The sequence below is a fragment of the Dasypus novemcinctus genome, chromosome 5 (assembly GCF_030445035.2).
Source record: "Dasypus novemcinctus isolate mDasNov1 chromosome 5, mDasNov1.1.hap2, whole genome shotgun sequence".
Lineage (NCBI taxonomy): Eukaryota > Metazoa > Chordata > Mammalia > Cingulata > Dasypodidae > Dasypus > Dasypus novemcinctus.
This window is the reverse complement of record NC_080677.1, coordinates 101,288,283-101,311,906: the sequence shown is the minus strand read 5'-3', so window position 1 is coordinate 101,311,906 and position 23,624 is coordinate 101,288,283. Positions and strand designations below refer to the sequence as shown.

Here is a 23,624-nt window from a genome sequence, read left to right as displayed (position 1 = left end):
ATTTTGGAGATGGAAGTGGGGAGTGTTTAGAGGAACTTGTTCACATACTTCCAATTACATCTGGACTATCCTATGAAAAACTGATCCTAGCGGTTACGTATATATCCTTTTGTCCTTTTATTCTGTTCTTCATGCATATTTGGAAAAGGATTGGGTTTTATTTGAAACCATTATTAAAACAAAGCCAAATTTATCTGGTTATTGTAGTAAGAAATATCTGTTTAGAAATGGAATAATTGAAAAATTGACATTGGGCATTAGGAAGTTATTAGGAGATGAGAATGAAATTTCAGCAGAATGGTATAAAGGAATGAAAACACTGAACTTTATTAAGGAGGGAATGGAGTTGTACCATGTTCTTATATAACAAATTTTTAAATTTATTACTTAATCTTATGTACTTTTAAAATATCGGAATGTTAAATCAAAAATAGCAGCATAGAATAGTGGTTTAAGATCTAGGCTCTGAGGTCCTGAGCCTCAACAGACTCCAGCACCTACAATCTGATCTATTGGACTTACCACACTCAGCTAAGATGGAATTGAAGAAGGACAACCACCACACCATGGAGCCTAGAGTGATTACAACTGAAAATGGGAGGATTGCAACCAGCATCCATGTGGAATCTGAGCCTCCTCTTGACATAGAGGTGCAATGGACACAACCAATCCAATGTCCACATAGAAGAGGTGGCATTGGATTGGGAAAAGTGGACATGGTGGACGATGGGTATGGGGAAAGGCAGGAAGAGATGAGAGGTGGAGGCGTCTTTGGGACATGGAGCTGCCCTGGATGGTGCTTCAGAGGTAATCACCGGACATTGTAAATCCTCACAGGGCCCACTGGATGGAATGGAGGAGAGTATGGGCCATGATGTGGACCATTGTCTATGAGGTGCAGAGGTGCCCAAAGATGTACTTACCAAATCCAATGGATGTGTCATGATGATGGGAACGAGTGTTGTTGGGGGGGGAGAGGGGGGGTGGGGGGGGGTTGAATGGGACCTCACATATATATTTTTAATGTAATATTATTACAAAGTCAATAAAAAAAAAATACCACTTTAAAAAAAAAAAAAAAGATCTAGGCTCTGCTGTCAGGTTGGATTTAACCCAGGCTCCTGCCCTAAACCTCTCTACCTTAGTTTCCTGCTTAGTAAAATGAGCCTAATTACAGGTCCTCCTTAAGAAAATTGTTGTGAGGAAAATTTAAAAATATATATAAAGTGCTCGATGGTAAATAATACTTGATAAATGTTAACTTTTATTATGAAGTAGCCACATGAAGTCTGTTATTACATTTGCATCAGGAACATTGTAGTCAAGGATCTTACCCCAGTACGACCCCGTGCTTCTTTAATAACTTTCTCAAAGAATTTATAACTTTGAAAAACTTACTACATTTCTTTGTAGGATTATAAGGGTTCTATGAGTATAGAAATATGTAGTTGTACCTGTAACATCGCACATACCATACCTGTCTGTGCTTTGCTTTTACACGTCAACAATACTTTGTATCTTGGAGATTGTTTTCTATCAGAATTTACTGATCTGCCTCATTTTATGTGCATATGTAAGTATGTATTTAATAGCTACTTTTTCTTTGGCTGGCAGGAAGCCAAGAGCTACGTTCTAAATTAAACAAAAGCAAGTAGGCGCCTCTGGTTAGTACAACTAGGTTCTCCATTGTCAAGATCTTGCCTCTCACCTGAGGCAAGATCTTGACAATTATAGTTTCCCTGATCCTGATTTTTATATGTATAAATATACTTAAACTGCCATCAGTGTTTGGTGCGAATTTATGTGCTCATTTCCAAGTAATTTTGGAAAGGTTATCGACGGATTCACTTTAGAATCTGGGTTTCTGTTGCACCCTCACGTTCCACTTCGCCTCACCAGCACATGGCTCCGCCCCCAGCCCATGGCACCGCCCTAAACACTTTCCTCTCCCTGCTCCCGCCCCTCGGCTCCGCCCCTTCCTCTTCCTCCCCGTTACTTTCCAGCGCGGGCACCGCCCCTTCCCGCGGGGGCGGTGCCGTGGCGGAAGGAGGTGGCACCAGGCGTTGCTATGATACGGCCTCCAACAAAAAACCCTTTTAAGTACCGACGTTGCCCGGTAGGAGCAGGAGAAACCGTTTCGCGGGGAGTAGCTGCGTTTCTTTAAGGTAGGAAAAGAGCTTCCAGCTGCCGTCTCCAGGCAGGACGTTTAGACTTGGTTTTGCGCCGGTGAGGCTACGGCACAGAACTCCAACGACCAGTACGAGGCGCTGATCCCTCCTGGGCTATGGGGTTAGCCAGATCGGTTCCGAATGCTCAGCCTTCACTTTAAAACCGTACAAAGCATCCCATCTTTGTTGGCTTCCTTTCTGGCTCTGCCTCTCTGAATCGGGGACTATGGTGCACCAGCATCAAGCTAGGCGTACCTACCCGAGTGTTTATCCGGGGAATGCTATAGAAGCAGGGCGTGTGTGTAGAAAACGTTTAGCCATCTATGGTGACATGTTCAGTCTTTAGTAAATTGAGTGTTTTCAGATTTTCCTCACCAGGCACTCTCGCTCAATCTTTCTCTCCACTAATGATCTTCGCTGTTCCTCTTATCAACTTAAAACTCAACAAGTCTATTTCCTAGAAGCAAAACTAGATCTTTACGTTATTGACCTTGAAATTCCAGATGTAACAAACTTTAAATGGTAGGGATTGAAATCATGGGTTATACAGGAAAAAAGGGCACTCTTTTTCCTATGCAATCATAATAGGTACTTTTATTTTTGTAAACTTTTTTAAGTTTAAAAACATTTACCTTTAAATTGGCAATATATACAAATTATAAAAATTTCAAACAATAAGAAAGATATACAGTGAAAATCTTCCTCCTACCTATGTCCCCTGGCCTTCCAGTTCACCTCCAGAGGTATTCTACGAGTACACAAAACTTTCTCAAATCGCTTTTAGAATTTAGTGTTAGAAAAAGCTTTGCTTCTCCTGCTTTAGAAGGGTTTTTATGCATATACAAATATGTGCTGTACGTGTAACATCCTACATACTAAAATGTGCTTTGCTTTTTCGTTTGGCAACACTATGTATCTTGGAGATTGTTTTCTGTAATATTTGCAGATCTGCCTTATTTATGTGTATGTATGAATGTATATAATGTGGGTATGCATGGATGTATGCTTTTAGGTTTCCGTGTGAGGAGGGGTTTCCAAGCATATCATGAAATTAGGAATCTCTCATAAGCAAAAAGATTAATACTTACAATGGTAAAACTTCTATATAGCAGAAGACAATATAAACAATGTCAAAAGACGTAATGGGAAACGTACTTGCAACACACAACAGGGGAATAATACTGAGATTGTCATAAAACCATATAAGGATGTAAGGAAAGAGGTAAGGGACTTTTGTTGGGTCTCGAACACGATGGATTACCTGTCCCAAATGTTGCCTTTTTGGAAGGCAATTTGATGGGATTTAAAAGAATTAAAATTTGCATGTCCATTGACTGATCCATTTTAATTCTGGAAACTTATTTTACAATATACTTACTCACATATACAAAGATACATGTGTAAAGTGTTTGCTGCAGCAGTGTTTTTAATAGCAAAAACCTGGAGACAATGTCAATGTCCATCAAATGGCAACAGTTGAATATAATGTGGCTTAACCCTGCAATGAAATTACTATGAAGTTGTTGAAAAGAAAAAGGCAGAATCATATGAATTCTGTAGAAATATGCTATGTGTATATTCAATAAAAAAGGAAATTGTACAATAGTATCCCATTTGTTTAAAAATATACTGAAATGTAGTTTAAGTGTATTAGCACATATATTAATGCATTCACAAACAGATGTAAATATAAAATGATATTTAATTGTAGCCAAAGAGACAGTTTCTTTAAGTACAGGTAATCTCTTAACATTGGCTACCAGTGAAGAATTGTATGTAGGTTATCCGGTGGATTAGAAGCGATTATATTCACTTTTTTTTTATTCCCTTCTGTTCTGTTAGTTCATTTTTTCTTCCGGTATGCACTGGTCTTTTAACAACAATAATAATAATGAAAAAACATTATTTCAAAAAGTCTTTTAAATTATAGCTATGATACTCTGTTACCTGTTTGAGTTGAAATTTCATAGCATTTTACATTTTACACTATAATATGTGTGCTCTTTCAATTTAATATCTGCTGTAGTGAGAATTTGTACATATTTATATAAATAAGTAGAACATGTTAATATTAGGGGAACACTAGGAACGAATTGAATTAATTCCTTATTCTACATATGTGAAGTGAGAGAAAAACCAAACCAAAAAAATCCCTGTTTAATATTTTCTTCTCAGTTTAAAATCCTAACCATGTTTCCCACTTAAAAATAAAAGACAGTCTCTGATAATATGTCTGATTATAATATGATTTTTAAAGTTCTGTACCTGACCACCATTAACCCACTGTGGGGTTCAGCTTCTGCATCTAGAGGACACTCAGTAGTTTTTCTACTAGATTTTTCTTAATCATCAGGAACCTTTTCCTAATCCCTCCTCCTTACCACTCCTCTCCCTTCCCCTGGCCCCCATGGAGTCCTATACTGCCAGGTAGCCCAGCGTAATGGTTTGGATCTAGACTTCATGGATTTGGATCCCAGCTGAATTGCTTGCTAAATCTGTAATCTTGAACACATTAATTAATCTCTCTGTGCTAATTCCCTTATCTGTAAAATGCACATAACAGTGTCATCAACCTGTGAGGATCAAATAATATGTATTTGCTAATATTATGCTTTATTTTGAAAGTATTTTTTTCCTGCTGAGTAAAATGATAATGCAGTGCCTCTGAGGCATAATTAATGTTTAATTTTCATTCGCTATTTAGAAATTTTGAAACTAGTTCTCAGTAGCTAGTTAGCATTTATTAAGTACTTCCTCTGTGCCAGGTACTGTTTGATAAGCACTTGTTCTTGCTTGCCAAAGGGCTGCAGATGCAATGTACCAGAAATGTGTTCACTTTTATAAAGGGTATTCATTTGGTGTAAAAGCTTAAAGTTCCAAGGCCATGAAAAGTCCAATTCCAGGCACCAGAAGAGGTCCTTTCTCACCAAAGTCAGCTGCCATGTGTTGAAGCAGGATGGCAGGTGATCTTTGCCTAGTCTGTTCTTTCCTTCTGAGCTTCCTTTCTGAGGCTCAATTGCCCTGCTTTCTTCCTGATATCAGCTGCAAGCTGGCATAGGGCTTGTCTCTTAGGGATTCCTATATCAGTCTTGGCTGTCCCACTCTTTTCCCAAGTTCATCTGTAAGTAATCAGGCATATAGCAGCGTTGATCTCCTCTCGAGCTGCTCTGTGGCTACAGCCTCCTGGGGCTTCATGCTTAAGTGAGCCTCTCTCTTACACAGCAAGATCAAACACGGCAGTTCCATTTTCCTCCTCTGTTTGTCTATGTGAGTCCGTTTATATCAGATATTTTGTTTTTTAACTGAAAAGGGCATTATTTTGCTTTAATTCATTGTTTCATTTGCTTTATTAAGATATAATTTAGACTCAGTAAAAGTCACTCATATGATTTTTCTTCTTTAATCCATCCATTGGTGAATTAAATTGGTTAATTTTTAAAATGTCTAACCAGGTTTTAATTCTCAGGACAAATGCCAATTGGTCATTTTATATTATTTTTATATGCTTTTGATTAAATTTCTTAGTATTTTATTGAAGTTTTCTGCTTCTTTGTCCATGAAGGATATTGATATGTAGTTTTCTTTTCCTTTAATGTGTTTTTGCTTTCTTCTTTCCTTCCCTTCTTCCCTCCCTCCCTCTATTCCTTTTTCTTTTTGTATTAGAATAATGAAACCTCATAGAATGAGTTGGGATGTATTTCCTCCTCTTTAATTTTCTCATAGATTTTGTGTATAATTGGTATTATTTCTTCCGTAAATATTGGTGAATTTACTAGTCAAGACATTTAGACTTCGAATTTAGTTTTAGGAAGGTTTTTTAAACTTCAAATTTAGGTTTTTTTTTACTAGATTTAGGACAATTAATATTACCTAATTGTTCTTGAGTGAGCTTAGGCAGTTTGTGTCTTTCAAGTAATTACATTTAAGTTGTTGGAATTTATGGCAGGAGAGTTGGTTTTTAGTTATGCACTTTATATTTTTTAAATGTCTGTAGCATCTGTAGTGATGTCTTCTTTTTCATTTCTGATAGTTTATCTAATATGTAATTCTCTGCCTTTTAATTGTATATTTATCAAATCTAGTTAATGAAGCTATTATTACAGTCAGAATAAAAGCTACCAACTTCCTAGCTGTTTTATATTTATTTTTCTCTTCTTTGTTTCTTATTTACTTCCTTTTCTACCACTTTTGGATTGAGTATTTTATGTGGCTCCTTTTTATCCCTATTTTTATTTATGCCTGTTATATCCCTTTTATGCCTATTTTAATTTTTTAGAGTTTAAGATTTACATCTTTAATTAATATTAGACTATCTTCAAGTAATAATGATACCACTATACCTGTAGAATAAGGACCTTTCAACTTTGCTCCAATCTATTGTACTATATTGTCATATAAACACACAATGCATTACCACTATTTTTTTTGGTCTGAGACAATCTGATATACTTTATAACATTTACAATGATTAAAAATGAATTTTATATTTGCTTTTATTTATACCATTTCCAGTGCTTTTCACATGTTTGTGAAGTTTCAAGTTTTTGCAAAGCAAAAAAAAAAAAAGCTTGAAAAACTAACATTAACCAGGAGAGCTCTTGGTAGTAAATTTTTTAATTTTAAAAAATTGTCTGCTTATTTATTTATTAAGCTACCGCTTACTCTACTTATGGCACCAATGTAGGTGACTTTGGGAAGTTGCTTAGAACCAAATGTCTGCCTGCAATTGTCTCTGTAAAATGATGGCCCCTCTTCTCCTCCACTTTCAAAATTTACAGAAGGTCCTGGATCATGGCAGGTGTTACTTGAAAATCATTGTGGGAAGGAAGAACAAAAACATAATCAGACTAACCATTTACTTCATTGAGGACAAATCTCTGCCCCTTAATGGAAGTGGCCCAATTTAGTTAAATTTTTGTCAAATAGCTAGTTGTTCCCTCAGCTATTGGAGTTGTCAGGTTGGTGACTAGGAGTCCAAGGCCAGATTAGCTTTGTTGGGGGAAAGCCCATGTTATAGATCCATGCATAACTTCTATTGCTGCCACCATGCCACCTTGTTCATGAGCCTGTTTGATGAGCACTAGGTTGGTTAGGGAAAGAAATCTACTAAAATTCACAAAATGGATCATTTTGTCTATCTGATTGTTGAAAGCCTCTTCTGCAGTGAATGACTTTCTGTACCCTTTCACGTGGGTCCAAAATATTCTCATACTCTGCCCATTCCAAGCATCCCATTTATATTTCTCTTCCTACACCTCCTTGCATTATTCTCCAACTTTGTTCCCTCTAAGTTCTTGATCAACAAGCCATTATCCACCAAGCACTTTAGAGCCACACCTTTGGACATATCTAGGCAAATGGATGATCAGATGCATCTTTTACAGTTCTGCTTACAATGAAGATTTCTCTTTTCAACTGATCTTTGGGATAATGCTTTGAGTGGGGCTCTAGGATTATAGACATCCATTTTAAGGTGGAATCATATCATGAAGAACCATTTGGACAGGCCTGAATTATTTCTTCAGCGATCTTGTCTCAGGGAACTTCGCGTAAGTTCTTCAGTGTCAATGAAGGAAGAGGTGATAATGCAGCAAATGTATATACTATAAGGTCAGATCCATTTATTAGGATAACTTACTTATATCAACATAAGCTACTTGATTCCAATACCATATATGCCACCTTCATTTGATGATGGCATACTATTCTGTACAATTTTGGTTCAGATAATACTCAGTTGATGATGGTTTCTTATTTTCAGTGTTACTTGGTGTCACAGTCAGATATTCAGTCTCTTTTGGGACCCAGTAGAAATTCAGGAGCTTTTTTTTCAAAGGTGAGTTATTTGAGAAAAAAAAAAAAAACCCTAGGAAATGGCATGTTGATTTCCTTGGGTATATCAGAGATTTCACAGCATCCCTCTTCACCATTGCCATTAAATTTTCTTTTTTTTTTTTTATTAGAGAAGTTGTGAATTTACAAAGCAATCATGGACATGTGTGGAATTCCCATACAGCACCCCTCCACCAGCACAGCACATTGTTGTGGAACATGTTAAAGATTATGAGATAACATCATCAGACTACCATTGCCATTTTGAGTACCATTGGATCTGTTGGCTCACATGGCCCAACTGATCCCTAGAATTTTGAAAACAATCTGATGCATTTTATCTGTTCCTTAGTTTTAATTTTTTTCTAGATTTTTTAGTTAAATGCTTATTTGACAGATTTTCTATTGACTGCTTTAAAGATAGAAAATTTCTTTCAAGTACTTCTTTGATCACATTTCAGAGATGATGATATGATGTATTCTTAGTGTCCTTCATTTCAGAGTAATCTGCAATTTCTGTTTTGACTACCCACTCAGTATTTTAGAAGAGTTTTTAATTTTTAGGTTGATTACTTTTTTTTTTTTTTTTAGCCTTTCCTTGTTAATTTTGAGTTTTGTTTTATGTGGTCAGAAAATGTAATACATGAGATCTGCTTTTGAAATTTATTGAGATTTTCTTTGTTGCTTAATACATGGGCAGTTTTTAAAAGTATTGTGAGGTATAGGAAAAAATTGTGCATTCTTTCTGTCTTTCCCTTTTCCTTTTTAGCTCTCTCTTTAGATGCCAGAAAACATTATGGTCAAATCTTATCTGTTTTTGCTTTTTTAACATATCTATTTTTTTTTTTTTGGAGAGATGGTAAATCGTCAACAGTGATTGGATCTCTGTTGCTTTCTTCTTATATTTTTAACATTTTTCTTTATAGATTTCAGTGTTGTTTGATGCAAAGATTTATGACTGTTCTTTCTTCTAAATTAATTTTAATTTTTTGGATATAAAAGATTTCTCTGTTTTATATAATAATTTTAAAATTATAATTGTTTTATTGATATTACTATAGCAATTTTGGTTTTCCTTTTACCATTTGTCTTATTTGCCTCAATTATCTTTTTTAAAATAATCTCTCACTTTTAGATATAGCTCTTGTAAGCTGTATATATTTGAATTTGGTTGGTATTCGTTGCCCAATATAAATTTTCTGTTTTTTTTTAACAGAAGAGTTGAACCCATTTTCAGTTTTATGACATCGATGTTTTTGGGTATATTTCTGCTCCTGCCACAGTCTCTTACCCCTCCCTTTTCTTCTCCCCACTCCCATCCCCCTTTTCTTCTCCAGTGTTGTGGATTACTCCATTTTTTAGGGGTACTTTTCTTCCCCTCTAGTGAAAAAAAATGCAGCCTATTCCTCTCTTTCTAGTAGTTTCATTTCAATTTTTAACAATCATATTTAAACATATTTTTATATAAACTTATGCAGTGTCCTGCCCCAAAGACAATATGTTTAGCTCTCTCTCTCTTGTGTCCTATCTCTTCCTTTTTCTTGGATTTATTTATTTTTGTTCAACTGGAATATATTTTCAAGTAATTCTTTTTTTCATAAAGGAGAATATAAATCTTTCTGAAGCAAGGTATGAAAGATCACTTTGATGTGTAAATGGGAGAAAAATAAGTTGTGGCTATTGGCGTTGTCCCTTTTGGGGAAAGGATGGCCTGCTAGATATAAATGAAAGCATTACCTTAGACTGTCCAAAGAGGGCAGTTGAGTCAATACATGTTTGATAGGAGTTAGGGCTTCTTTATGATACTCTCTTTCTATCGGGGAGAAAAGAATCAAAATGAGGAATATTTGTAGGTGAGAGTGTAAAGAGGTTTCTTGAACTTTATTAAAATTGAGTTTTCTTTTTTTTTCCTTATTCCACTTTTTTCTTCATTGTTTTGAAATTTTAGAACTTTATTTTTTGTTCTTTTATTGATTTGACTTGAAATGTAACAATTCATATTTAACTTAATGAAGTCTAGGACTAAGAATATCATATTCCTCAATTTTCAAAGGAGAATAAGGATTTGAGAACATTTTTGTCTGATTTCCCCCTTCTAATGACATATTGTTTTTGTTGTCTAATATTTAAATTCTTGATTATTTTTATTTACAGTGTTTGTTTGGGTTATCTATATGTTTATAATTTTATGTATTTATCTTTCCTTCTTGCACTTCAGACTTCCTTTAGCATTATGCATTATTTTCCTTCTTGAAGTATATCCTTTATAAGTTTCTTTAGAGTGTTTCTCTTGATGGTAAATTATAAATGTTTTTATTTTTTTCTTAAAAGATAATTTTGATGGGTATACAATTCAAAGTTGATATTTCTTTCAATGAATAATTATTTTGGCTTATATTTTTCTGATGAAAAGTGTGCATTTTATTTTCCTTCCTTTTAATCAATGTTGGCAATTTAACATGATTTAAAAGAATAGGTTCTATGTCCTTACTACCATCTGCTTTCAAGACCTCTGTTTTGGTAGTCTGTAATTTTATTACAATGTATATGGATGTGAGTTATCTTTGTTTCTTTTGTGAGGTATTCATTTTTATCGTGTTTCCTGAACCTGCAGATCTGTATTTTTCATTATTTTTGAAAAAATTCTCAGTCATTACCTTTTAAAAATATCTCCTCTTCTCCATCTTTCTATTTTCTTCTTCTGGTATTCCAGTTTGGCAAATGCCAGACCCTCAGGATCTGATAAACTTTACTGAAAAGAGCCAGATAAGAAATGTTTTAGGTTCCACAAGTCATGTACCATCTCTATTGCAGATTGTTTGTTGTTTCTTGCTTTCTATAACCCCTTAAAAATCCAAAATCAATTTTAGCTCACAATAAAACATATGCTTAACACAAAACAAACAAACAAATTTATGCTGGGCTTTTGTTTTTTTTCCCTCCTCTCCATGGCTCTTAACCTCTCATATCCTGTATCTCTGCAGCATTCTGGATAAAATAATTTTAATAATTTTAATATTATTAAAATATTTCAACAATTGCATTTTTCCATTTCAGAAATTCCATTATTATTATTTTATTTGTCTTCTACTAAGTCAGAAAACACCACTGACTAAGGTTGGTTCTTTTTCTCCCCCAGGCTTTGGGCTCAGATTGGGAGCCCCAGATTCAGCTTTCCTACGGTGCTACTGTTCCAAGGTTTAATCTTCTCCAACTATTGTCACTGCAATATGGCCTCAGGGCAAACACTCTTTTTCCCTTCCTGGCTATTGGCTTCTCTAGGTAGGCTCTTTGCTGTGCTGGATCATCACAGCTCTGACTCAGCTCCTGCCTCTGATCTGCCTTGGGTGGCCTGACCCAAGCTCATAGAAGCTTCTACCCTCTCTCTCAAGCCCAAGTCCTTCATTGCTGTAGCTGTGGCCTTAGTCATCACCATCTCAACTTGTATTTGTTTCTTGGTATGTTTGTTTTGGTGGCAGAGGTCACTGGAGATATCTGCTATGATTTGTGAGATAAGCCACTTGAAAAAGTACATTCTCTCCAGGATTTAGTTGCTATGGAGCTGGCTGGCTACTTGGAGATTCTAATTATTTGTAATGGCGGAAGTAAAAAAAAACCACTCAAAAATTACCTGTTTCACAGACATTGTTCACCAAACAAGGAAGCGATGACAAAATACATTATTTTTTCAAAATATTCTTCACAGAAGGTTGCAACCAAATGTATTGTGTTTTGAAGCTCTATTTGTTACAGATTTTAACTTATGTGGTGTTTTAGTTAAAAATCCTCTGCTGTTCTTTACCTGACACCATTGCTAAGGTAATCAAATTTTTAAAAATAATAAACAACATTGTAGTATATTATGAAAATGACTCTATACCACTAGCACTGAATTTGACATTTGGTGTGGGAAGTTTTATGTAGTAATTTGTTTATTTTACTTAATTTAGGAAAATGTCTGATGAGGAAGAAAAGTCTGATGCTCAGAATATAGTTGATGTATCAGAAGAAAGTGATGATGCTTTTGAGATTGTCAATATTCCAGTTCCCTCAGAAGAACTTCAAGAGCCAGATCAAACTGAAGAGCAGAATGACTCTGAACTAGAACCATCCAGTGTGGACCATGAAACACATGTTGAAGAGAAGACTGAAGAGAGTGACCAGAGCTTTATAAGCTTTGATGATGAAGAACAATTCATGGAAGCGGCTCTGTCACCCCAAAAAGTTTCACATACTCCAGCAAGTTATCAAAACAAGTCTTTAACCATATATGATAAAAAAATAAAGTTACCCGTACATCATCCAAATGATGACATAATGACTTTTATGGATAAAATAAAGGCTGTAAAGGAGTCTTTGAAAATGTCAATGAAAGATTCTTTAGCAACAGGTATTACCTAGGAAAGATAGGGTATTTCATTTTTTCCTTTTGAAGAATGATGGTTTTTTCTTGTTTGTTGCTTGAAGATTTGTTTTATATTATTTTCCCTATCCTTTATCCTCCAAACTTCTGTAGCCACACTATATGAATCTTTACGTATGAAAGCTTCTCTATTCTGCAGAATCTATTCTTTCTAAATAAACGAACATAATTACATTTAAAATTTCTATTTATGTATTTTCCTCAAATAATGAAATTTAAAAAATATTTAGGGATCTTGGAAAATATTGGAAAAATTCTCAAGTAAAATTGAAATTATTTTGCATATCATTTTGTAATTAATTTTTACAATAGTAAGAAGGAGGGAGGATGAGAACTTGATTCCAAATTTCCTATTTTCAAATCCAGTGTTTTTTCCACACTGCATGTTGCCTTTAGATATTTCCATATTTCTGCATAGTGCTAACTTTATATTTACCTTTAGAAAAATCATTTTTGCCTTTCATTATAGGTTACATTTAAACACATACAGAAAATAATGTCGATGACATATAGGAGATATTATTACACTTTTGATAACAAAACAGGGAGAGAGCAAAAATAAGGTCGTTACACAGAGAGCCATTCCACTTGTATAGTTCACTGACTGTTCCTTCTCCTTATCTGTTTGGTTTGAGTGGACTTCCATTCACAACTTGGAAAATGTGAGCCAATGCAATAACATTAATAGCAGCAAGATAGTTTGGCTGGTAAACTGTAGCTTTTGAATCCAGTGGCATAGTTTAATCTTGTGTGGTGTGTCCCTGGTAATGAAAAATGGGAAAAATGAAGATTTAATTAAGTCCAATTACACCAGACTGAACCTGGCACCCCTCAATATCATTCAATATAAATGTAGCTCCCATTTTTGGATATTTGTCTCATTCCCTGATAATGTAATTTATAATAAGCACATGATTAAAACAAAAAAAGAAAAAGGTTGACTTAGTCCTAACTTCCTGACAAATCTCTTAATAGTTACCCCACCTCAAGCTTAAGAAGTCACTATGAACGTTTTAATCACAGCTTTTTGAAACCATAAAACAAAATAGCTTTTGATAATTTAACATCTGTGAAAGTGTTCTCTTTGTTGATAATGTATAGGGAAAACAAGTTTTAGTAAGCTCAAAGAATCTTAGCATCACCAATGCCTAGTTAAATTTCATCATAGGATTATTGATAAATGTCTCATTAAGCTTTATGAAAACTGCCATGTCAGACACAAGAACTGAAACATGTTTAGCATACAGTATGTGCTTGATACTCCATCTTACTTATTATATCTTCTCCATTAAAACTTGAAAGTATATAGATATAAAAGAAAAAAGTTTATGCATAATAATGTTATTAAATACTATATTTCCTTCCTATAATTTTTGAACAGATTATCATTTTATGGTAGTTTTTCTTATCTTTATAATTTTCTTTATCAAGATATGTAAATGTCTAGATTTCTTATTTTGTGGAGTTGAGTGATACATATAATGTCCATTTTTAAAAAACTATAATGTATAGTTATTCAAGATATTTATAATAAGCTTTGGTTTTCTGTTTCACAATTTTGAAACTATATATATGGGCATGGAGGATTATAAAAATAATAATTTTAAAAAATGCTTTTAGGGATTGGAAGTGATTGAAGCGGTTGGGTACTTGCTTCTCACATGGGAAGTCCTGGATTTGGTTGCTGGTACCTCCTAAAGAAGGCAAGCAGATAATGGCCAGATGGACGAAGGAATGATAATAATAATGATAATAATAATAATAAAACACTTTTATTGCTACAAAGTCAAGGAAAATTTCAAAGAAATGTTTTTGAAATTTCAAAGATTCTTCTTAACTTCATCAATATGTGCTGATATTACTAATGTATGACATCAGTATGCTCTCAATTCTTGCACAATTCACAGATCCCTCTTAGGTTTCAAGTTCTTCATTTCCAATACTCACTTCTAATACCTTTCCATTACTCACTATAAAAAAAATGTTTGATTTGCTGAGGTGTTTCCGTATGCTTATTTCTGAGTAACGTATATACCAAAGATAGGGAACATTTCAAAGCAGTTTAGCGTTGTGTTCTTTTCATATGACTTGTGCACAAGTATTTGGAATGAAGGGGTTATTCTGACCCTGCAGTGATCTTCAAAACAGTGAATGAAAGAGGGATCCGAACTTTGAGCTGGAGTTGGGGGAGCAATCATTAAATATTGATGCTTGCTTTTGGATAGTGAGTTGATTTTCAAAGCAAAATGTTGCAACTGAATGTTGGTCTTTTCTCTCCATAGAAAATGAGAAGCAGCTCTTATCAGTGGAAAATGGTGGGCGAACATGGCAGAGGCAACCTGATTCCATTTGATTGAAAAATCAGCCCATACTTCTCTAGCTGCTTGTAGAGTATAGGTTGCTGACCTATATTTGACTACAATTCTTTTCTCTTTTTCTCCACAGTAAAAGTTGTACTTCTACCTGTGTCACAAGAAATTATAATGCCTTTTAAAGTTGACACAGTGATTAAATGTCTCAAGGATCATTTTTCACATTTATTAAATGTCCCATCTGATGTACTACAGATAAGATGTGCAGGTAAGTTCGGAGGCTAATAAAACTTAACAAGAATTCTCCAATTTTAACATGTAAATAATCAAAATCTTTGATTTGCTAGGCTATCTTTATATTTACTATTTGAATATTTGCCTGTACATTCATTCAACACATTTTTATTGAGGACCTACTTTGTTCTAGATAGTTTTCTAAGAGCTGGAGATACAAAGTAACATGAGACAAATAAATTCTCTGTCCTCAGGTTGTGTACAGACTAGTTTGGAAGAAGATGCATTTAATAGTTACCAGAAGGTAACTATGCATACCTTAGTTAGTTAAGGCATCTGTACATACCTTAGTGGAGATATGTACAAAAAGTTATGGGAAAAGTTAGGAGACTCCAGAAAACTTCATTTAATGGAAACGCTAATAAGTTCCAAAGAGATGAGAGAAACTGGAACTTTGGGGAATTAGGGAATTCTGAGTATATGCTTTCTGCTGTAGTTGGGGAAGATATTAAAATAATCAGACTTCCCTTGATATGGATGCATGTTGTATGTAGATATACTACATTGTGGCTTCTTATAGAGTCAATGTTTAGAATATGATTCTGGTCATGTTACAAAATTTTGATTTTTAAGTGTTTATGGAATTTCATAGTTATATATTTCTATTTCTGATGAGTTGAAGGTTGTAGCTTTACTTTCTTTCTAATGCTGAATTCTTTCCGAGGAATGCCACTTTACTCTTTTCCATTATAAACTTTTCAGTGTTAACATTACAGCAAAAGGTGGAAACTACCAATACTATATTTGGTAATTAAATGGTAAGCTTTCATACAAGCAGCTTCATTGTTTTCCATTCCCTTAAAATGAGTACCTATAAATAGTTATATCTTGGTCAAAAACTTCATATAATTTTATCTTATGTTTTTTTAGGGATAATTCTTAAAAATAATGAGACTCTACTACAATATGGAATTAAACCACAAGAAATTGTACAAGTGGAAATCTTTTCTATAAATCCAGAGCAATATCCAATAAAAAAAATAGATGTACTACAAAATCTCTCTCAAATTATAACTGTCAGAGTACAAACTGGTAAATTATTTTAAGTCTTTTGGACAAGGTATTTTAAGAGTCACTTTATGGTTGAACTTTTATTCAATCTAGTTTTATCTTCTTAGGTATTGACCGTTTCCAAGATGTATCTGTTGAGATTGTAAAATCTGACTTTCACAAACCATTTCTTGGTGGATTCAGACATAAAATAACAGGAATAGAATATCATAATGCTGGAACACAAACTATACCTAAAAAGATTCCTGAAAAACAGAAAGTATTTTGTAGGGATACCCAGGTAATATTTTTAGTTTTCCATTTTGATATTTGAAGTTATAAAATGGAAATGGTGAACTGTATGACACTCTCAAATTGAGTTCTTATACGTAATTATATGGCAGTTAAATAAGAGAAATATTACTTAAATATGTGGGAAGATATGTTCTTCACTTACCTATGTGTATATAGTGCATACTTACTTGAATTCTTATGCTTTTTTTAGACAGTTTATCAGAGAAAAAAGATCCAACAAACAGCAAATACAACATCTACACAGATGACTAAAATTGGTGTGTATGTATCAAATATGACTGATAAACTGGTAATACCAGGACGATATTTTTCAGCAGCAGAATACCATGCTCAAAGATTAGAAGCTGTAAGATGATTTTTGTTTAAATTTTTAATACTAAAAATTAAATATACAAGCCATTTGTCTGTGCACCTGTGTGTGTCTGTGTGTGCTTCCCTAAGCCACATTAGCTTGGGGAATAATAGTCTATGGGTGTGGGTCCATTTCTCAGGTAATAGAAACAGTCTTTGTCTATGATCTTTGTCCAGTATAAGGAATAAGAATCCTAAACCCTCTCAATCCTTCCCTTCTCAATACCTCTGTTCCTTGACTTTAAACCCTGACACAGTAGAATCACAAAGGGAGCTTTTCAGATTAATTGAAACCAATAGAATCTTTAAGTCTATTTTGTCTCTTCAACTACTCCAGCTCTCTTATAGTTATTGTTTGCATGGTATATCTTTCTCTATTCCTTGACTTTCAATCTGTTTGACTCTTTGAATCTTGAATACCTTTTTTCTAAATCTGTCTGACAGTCTTTGCCTTTTGATTGGAACATTTAGTGCATTTATATTTAACGTAATAAGGTTGGATTACAACGGCATTTTATTTGTTTTCTGTATGTCTCATTTTTGTTTTGTCCCTTTGTTCTTCCTTTATGTTAAATACATATTTTCTAATGTAATGTTTTAATTCCCTTTTTTTATAGTTGAAGAGCTTTATCTTCTGTACAATGATACTTTAAAATATATATAATTAAATTATTTAGTGTATTAACGGAGTTATGCAACCATCACCACAAACCATCAATTTTAGAACATTTTCACCACCCTAAAAAGAAATTACCTCCCTTTAGCATCATTACCCATTTCTCTCCAAACTTCTAGCCCTGGACAACTACTAATCTACTTTCTGTCTCTATAGATTTACCTATTCTAGATTTCATATTTATAGAATCATATAATATATGGGCTTTTGTGATTGGTTTCTATCACTTAGCATAATTTTTTTTTTAAATTTTTTTATTTTTTATTGACTTTGTAATAATATTACATTAAAAATATATATGTGAGATCCCATTCAACCCCACCCCCCCACCCCCCCTTTCCCCCCCCCCAACAACACTCGTTCCCATCATCATGACACATCCATTGGATTTGGTAAGTACATCTTTGGGCACCTCTGCACCTCATATACATTGGTTCACATCATGGCCCATACTCTCCTCTATTCCATCAAGTGGGCCCTGTGAGGATTTACAATGTCCGGTGATTACCTCTGAAGCACCATCCAGGGCAGCTCCATGTCCCGAAGACGCCTCCACCTCTCATCTCTTCCTGCCTTTCCCCATACCCTTTGTCCATTATGTCCACTTTTCCCAATCCAATGCCACCTCTTCTATGTGGACATTGGATTGGTTGTGTCCATTGCACCTCTATGTCAAGAGGAGGAGGGTCAGATTCCACCTGGATGCTGGATGCAATCCTCCCATTTTCAGTTGTAATCACTCTAGGCTCCATGGTGTGGTGGTTGTCCTTCTTCAACTCCATCTTAGCTGAGTGTGGTAAGTCCAATAAATCAGATTGTAGGTGCTGGAGTCTGTTGAGGCTCAGGATCTGGCTATCACATTTTCAGTCCAGAGATTCAAATCCCCTAAATATATCTTAAACCCCAACATTAACTGCACCTCCAGCACATTAGCATGAAAGTCTTATGAAGGGAGATCCCATCTGAGTCCAGATTCATCACACATAAACACCATTTCCAAAGAGGGGCCATCTGCCCTGGTAGTTAACCCCATCGGCCATGACCATAACTCCCATGGGTCTCTTTAGCCCTCAAAGGAACCAATATCTGGGGGTTGTATCTGCTTTATCTGTCTCTCTGACTCTGCTCAGTTGTGCATGAGGGCAAACCTTCTGCCAGCCTCCAGACTCTTTTTTAGAAACTCGTAGCCATATAAACTCATTTCTCCTTTCCCTTTCCCCCTTACTTTAGGTCAAACAGCATTTTAAAGTCATGATATTTTATGTAGACATGGATATTCTGCTGATCCGCATTGAACCTTCCGTATAAGGTCATTTTCCAGTTGCATCATCAGTTGGTAGTTGATAGTGGTCCCTCGTTGCCAGGGAGGCTCATCCCCGGGTGTCATGTCCCGCGCTGGGGGGAAGGCATTGCATTTACATGCTGAGTTTGGCTTCGAGACTGGCCACATTTGAGTAACATGAAGGCTGACAGAAGGAAATTCCCAGGCACAAAGTTGCTCTAGGCCTTGTTCTTATTTTGGGTTTATCAGCTCACAAGCATAGTCATTAGCATCTGGGGCTCACTGTTGAACCCTCACTCCCTCCCGGTCCCCACCACTGTACCTGGGAGACTGTCGCTGCTCCCCTAGGGACCACGACAGAGCACCACTGGCCAGGAACCCAGTACCCCCCCTACTGTGGTTTTTAATTGTTGCCACTATGAGTATATCCAAACATTACCATGCACCCTGGACATATGTTCTGTACAGCTCCCTGTCAGTCATATATCACCTGTCATTGGTATCCCATACCAGTATCCCTCCATTGCCATTGTTGAAACACTCTGTGATCCAGAACTCCCCGAAATTTGAAGCCCAATATAATGTCATGGTCCCTTACTAGGGAATGGCATATAGCGATGAGTTTAAAGGATAGATAAAGAACTTGGATAAAGTTAGATAAAGAACTTAGATAAAGAATGTTGACTTGAAAAAATTCCACATCCTATTTTTTTCTTTTTTTTTTTCCCCCCCCCCCCCCCCAATTATTCAGCTTTTCTTCACAGGAGTCCTAGACCACGGCAATGTATATATATAATATACAGCACTCCCACACATCCACCAGAAAACCTTTTCCCTTCCACAGTGATACTCTTACGCCCTATTCATATCATATTTACTTAAAGTGATGTACAGAGTCTGAGACATTAGCTTTCTAACAAGGTGACATCTGTGCTTACATTATGGTGCATACTTTAGGATACACAGTTCTTTACATTTTTAGTTATCCTATGTTTTACATTATGGTTTACATTATCAGTCTGTCATCTCCTATATGTTATGGTGTAATATTACATGTTTTATATCCATCTTTGTGTACTCTCAAGAAACTCCTCTCTTACCCCCCATTTACTTTGGTTCCACACATTTAACGTCCATTTTCCCTTCCACCTTGGTGCCCTCAGTGATAGCCAACCTCCCTTTCCTGAGGAGCCACTTCCAGAGATAGATGGAATAGTGTTCAGGGCCTAACTTGCTCAACTGCCCCAATGCCCTGGGAGCCACCCTTTCTCTCGAGGGATACAGTTCCCTCTATTGGATGGCATTAGTCCTCCCCAGGATGTGGGTCCACCCCCACTCTCACTACTTGGGTTTCTACCCCATGGTGTCACCCACTCTGGCAGAATGAGCATTTAGACATTCCCCAGGAGCCCGTCCTGCATCAGACCCTCCCCTCCGAGCATTCTAAACAGGTAACCCTCTTTATTATATTTTGATATGATTTTCTCGGCATTTTACTCTCCACCAACACCTGACCCTCTCCTGGTTCGTATGCTACCCCTCCCTCCCCCCACTTTTGGGCAACGTTACCCATCCGTCCCTCCCCAGCCACCCTCAAACCCGCAAAGCCCCAAGCAAAGGCAACCCCTTACCCCCCTTTTATCTCTTCTTTGTGTTCATACTTACCACCATCTCGTCTTAAATTCCACCCCTGCAGACAGCGGCTCATATCCTTCCTCCACCCTCCGATTTCCTGCAAGCCTATCGTTCAGTCTCTTGCTATCTAGGGCAGCTTGTTTATTTCATATCATTGAGGTCATGTAGTATTTGTCCTTCAATGTCTGGGTTGCTTCACTCAACATAAGGTTCTCAAGATTCATCCATGTTATCACATGTGTTTGTAGTGTGTTTGTTCTTACAGCCGAGTAGTATTCCATTGTGTGTATATACCACATTTTATTGATCCACTCGTCTGTTGATGGGCATTTGGGTTGATTCCAACTTTTGGCAATAGTGAACAATACTTAGCATAATTTTTTAAGGCTTATTTAGGTCGTAGTATGTATCATTACTTCATTCCATTTTATCGCTGAATACCATTCCATTGTATCTGCCTGATTTTGTATATCCATTGTATATATTCCAAAGTACATGCCACATTTTGATTATCCATTTATCAGTTGATGGACATTGGGTTGTTTCCACTTTTGGCTGGTAGGAATAAATCTGCTATGATATTTGTGTATAAGTTTTTGTGAAGATGTATATTTTCTTTTCTTTTTGGGTATATACCCAGGAGTGGAAAAGTTGGAGAATTATGTGGTAACTCTATGTTTCACTTTTTGTTTCACCTTTGGAGAAGCTGCCAAATTATTTTCCAAAGCAGCTACACCATTTTACAATCCCATTAACAGTGTATAAAGGTTCCAGTTTCAACACATCCTCGCCAACACCCTGTGTTTTTTTTTTACTATAGCCATCCTAGTTTAAGGGTGTGGTATGTGACTGTGGGTTGATTTGAATTCCCTGATGGGACATGAGATTGAACACATTTTCATATGCTTATTTGTCACTTATATATCTGTAGAGTGAGTGACTATATGCTGAATTGTGGGAAGCAGGCTTAGGCACAATAGAAACTTTCAGCAAATGACTGCATTATTACTTACACAGCACAAAGGGACCAAGGAAGCAGGGGAAGAGATACCATTATGGCCAGTCTCCTGGGAAGGCTGAACTGTTTGGGTCAGTGTCCATGAATGGCAGCTCCACCTGCCCCATTGTGTGTCAAAAGGGGAGAAACCCTGTGCAGTTTGAGTGTAAAGTATTTATTTACCCTAGGGGAGGGAGCCCTGCTACTGTGAATTTCTGTCCTGATAAGCATCTGGGGCTGCTTTTTCCTGGTTTCTGGGTTTAAGATCTAGGCAGTGCCTTTTCATTAGACCTAACATCTTCCCTGGGTTTGGAATGTAAACAGACTGAAATATCAGTGCCACAATAGAAAAGGAAGTAGCGGGTAGATGAGGGTTGGGAGATGGCTGCTGAGCATGTGTCTGTGACTTCCCCATTAATATCCGCTTAGGAGAAAAGTCTATTCAGAACCTTTGCTCATTTTTTTTGGTAGGGTGATTTGTCTTTTTATTATTGCTTAGTTTTTTTGAGTTATTTCCTAAGTTGTTGCATTTTAACTGACAACAATGTACTTGACATTAATACTAATTTAAATCCAATAAAATATATAAACCCTACCCCATCATAGCTCCAATTTTCTTCCTCCTCTTTTGTGCTATTAATGTCCTACAAATTTCTATGTTCTAATCCCTATAATGCAGTTTTACTATTGTTTTATGCAGCTTTCTTTTAAATTAAGAGAAGAAAAGAAAAAAATATGTGTATATATTCACAGTCTTTTATTAACCTACATAATTACCTTTGCTGATGCTGTTTATGTCTTCATGAGGATTCAAATTACTATTTTCTTTAAGCCTAAGGGACATCCTTTAGTTTTCCTTGTAAATATTGGTTTGCTTGATGATATTTGAAAAGTCTGAGTCTGTGTTCTTTTTATTTTTTCTTTTTACCTTCTTTTTACTTTTTGTTCTTCAGAGTGGATAATTTCTAGTGATCTGTCATCAAGTTCATTACTATTCTGCCAGCTCAAATCTGCTTTTGATCCCGATATGAGTTTCCTGACTAGTAAAAGAACTACCAAACAATGAGTTGGCTTAAACAATGGGGAATTTATTAGTTTATGGTTTTGAGCCTAGTAGAAGTCTGAAATTGAGGTGCCAGCAAGGTGATACTTTCTCCCTAAGACTATGGCTTTCTGGGCTGGCTGTCAGCAATCCTTGGCTCTTGGCTTTTCTGTAACATGGCAACACACATGGCAATGACTTTTTTCTCCTATGGGTTCTATTGACTTTCAGGTTCTTTCCATTGCTTTTTCTCTGTATATCTGAATTTCATTCTGCCGATAAAGAATTCAAGTAATCTGAATACAGCCCAGCATGATTCAGTTGGACCCACCATAACTGAAGTAATGTCTTCAAGAGATCCTATTTATAATAGGTCCACACCCACCAGAAAGAAGAATAAAACCTAGAATATGTCCAAACTAAGGTACACAGTTCAATCCACCACAAGTCCTCTAGTGAATTGTCATTTTATTTATTTTACCATTCAGTTCCAGATTTCCATTTGGTTCTTCTTTATAATTTCTGCCTCTTTATTGATATTCTCTTTGATGAATCATTGCCATCTTACTCTTTTAACTCTTGAAACATGGTTTCCTTTGTTTCTTTGAACATGATTTCATAACTTCTTTGAAATATTTGCTTGCTAATTCCCATATCTGGGTTACCTCAGAACCAGTTTCTCTTGCAGCTTTTCTTATCTTGAATGAGTCTTACCGTCTTGTTTCTTTGGGCATATCATATTTTTTTAATTGAAAACTGGACATTTTAGATAATATAGCATCCCTTGATCCTGTTCCCTCTCACTCTAATATTAGTATAGCTACTCCCACCCTGTTTTGGTTATTGTTTGCTTGTTTTCCAACCATTTACTTTCAACCTCCTTGCATCCTGGGTCTAACGTGGGTTTCACGTAGAAGCACATAGATGGAACATATTTCCTTATCCAATCTGCCAATCTGTGCTCTTAACTGTTGGGTTTAATCCATTAACATTCAATGATATTACTGTCAAGGAATTACTTACATTATGCATATTTTCTTTGGGTTTTTGTATGTCCTAATTGTTTTTATTTCTCTTTTTGTCTTTTAAGTTGTTCTTATCCACTTCTCCAACTCTCTCTCCCATTTTTTCCTTTCAACCTGCAGGACTCCCTTTAGTATTTCTTGAAGGGTAGGTCTCTGATTGACATACTCTCTTAATTTCTGTTTATCTGTGAATATTTTGAACTCTTCCTCATGTTTCAATGCCAGCTTTACTGGATAGAGAATTCTTGGCTGGAAGTTTTTCTCTTTTAGCACTCTTAAGTA

At 35.8% G+C, this 23,624-nt stretch overlaps 1 protein-coding gene across 1 annotated transcript in view; it reads left to right on the top strand.

Annotated features, from left to right (window-relative positions):
- Nucleotides 1-2,021: 2,021 nt before the first annotated feature.
- The window catches only part of IQUB (IQ motif and ubiquitin domain containing), a 116,594-nt gene continuing 94,991 nt past the window's right edge, over nucleotides 2,022-23,624 (top strand). The window contains exons 1-6 of the mRNA XM_004478243.5: nucleotides 2,022-2,165; nucleotides 11,951-12,390; nucleotides 14,869-15,003; nucleotides 15,900-16,061; nucleotides 16,148-16,320; nucleotides 16,525-16,680. Of these exons, the coding sequence (XP_004478300.2) occupies nucleotides 11,955-12,390; nucleotides 14,869-15,003; nucleotides 15,900-16,061; nucleotides 16,148-16,320; nucleotides 16,525-16,680 (1,062 nt within the window). The 5' untranslated portion in view covers nucleotides 2,022-2,165; nucleotides 11,951-11,954. The remainder of the gene's footprint in view (nucleotides 2,166-11,950; nucleotides 12,391-14,868; nucleotides 15,004-15,899; nucleotides 16,062-16,147; nucleotides 16,321-16,524; nucleotides 16,681-23,624) is intronic.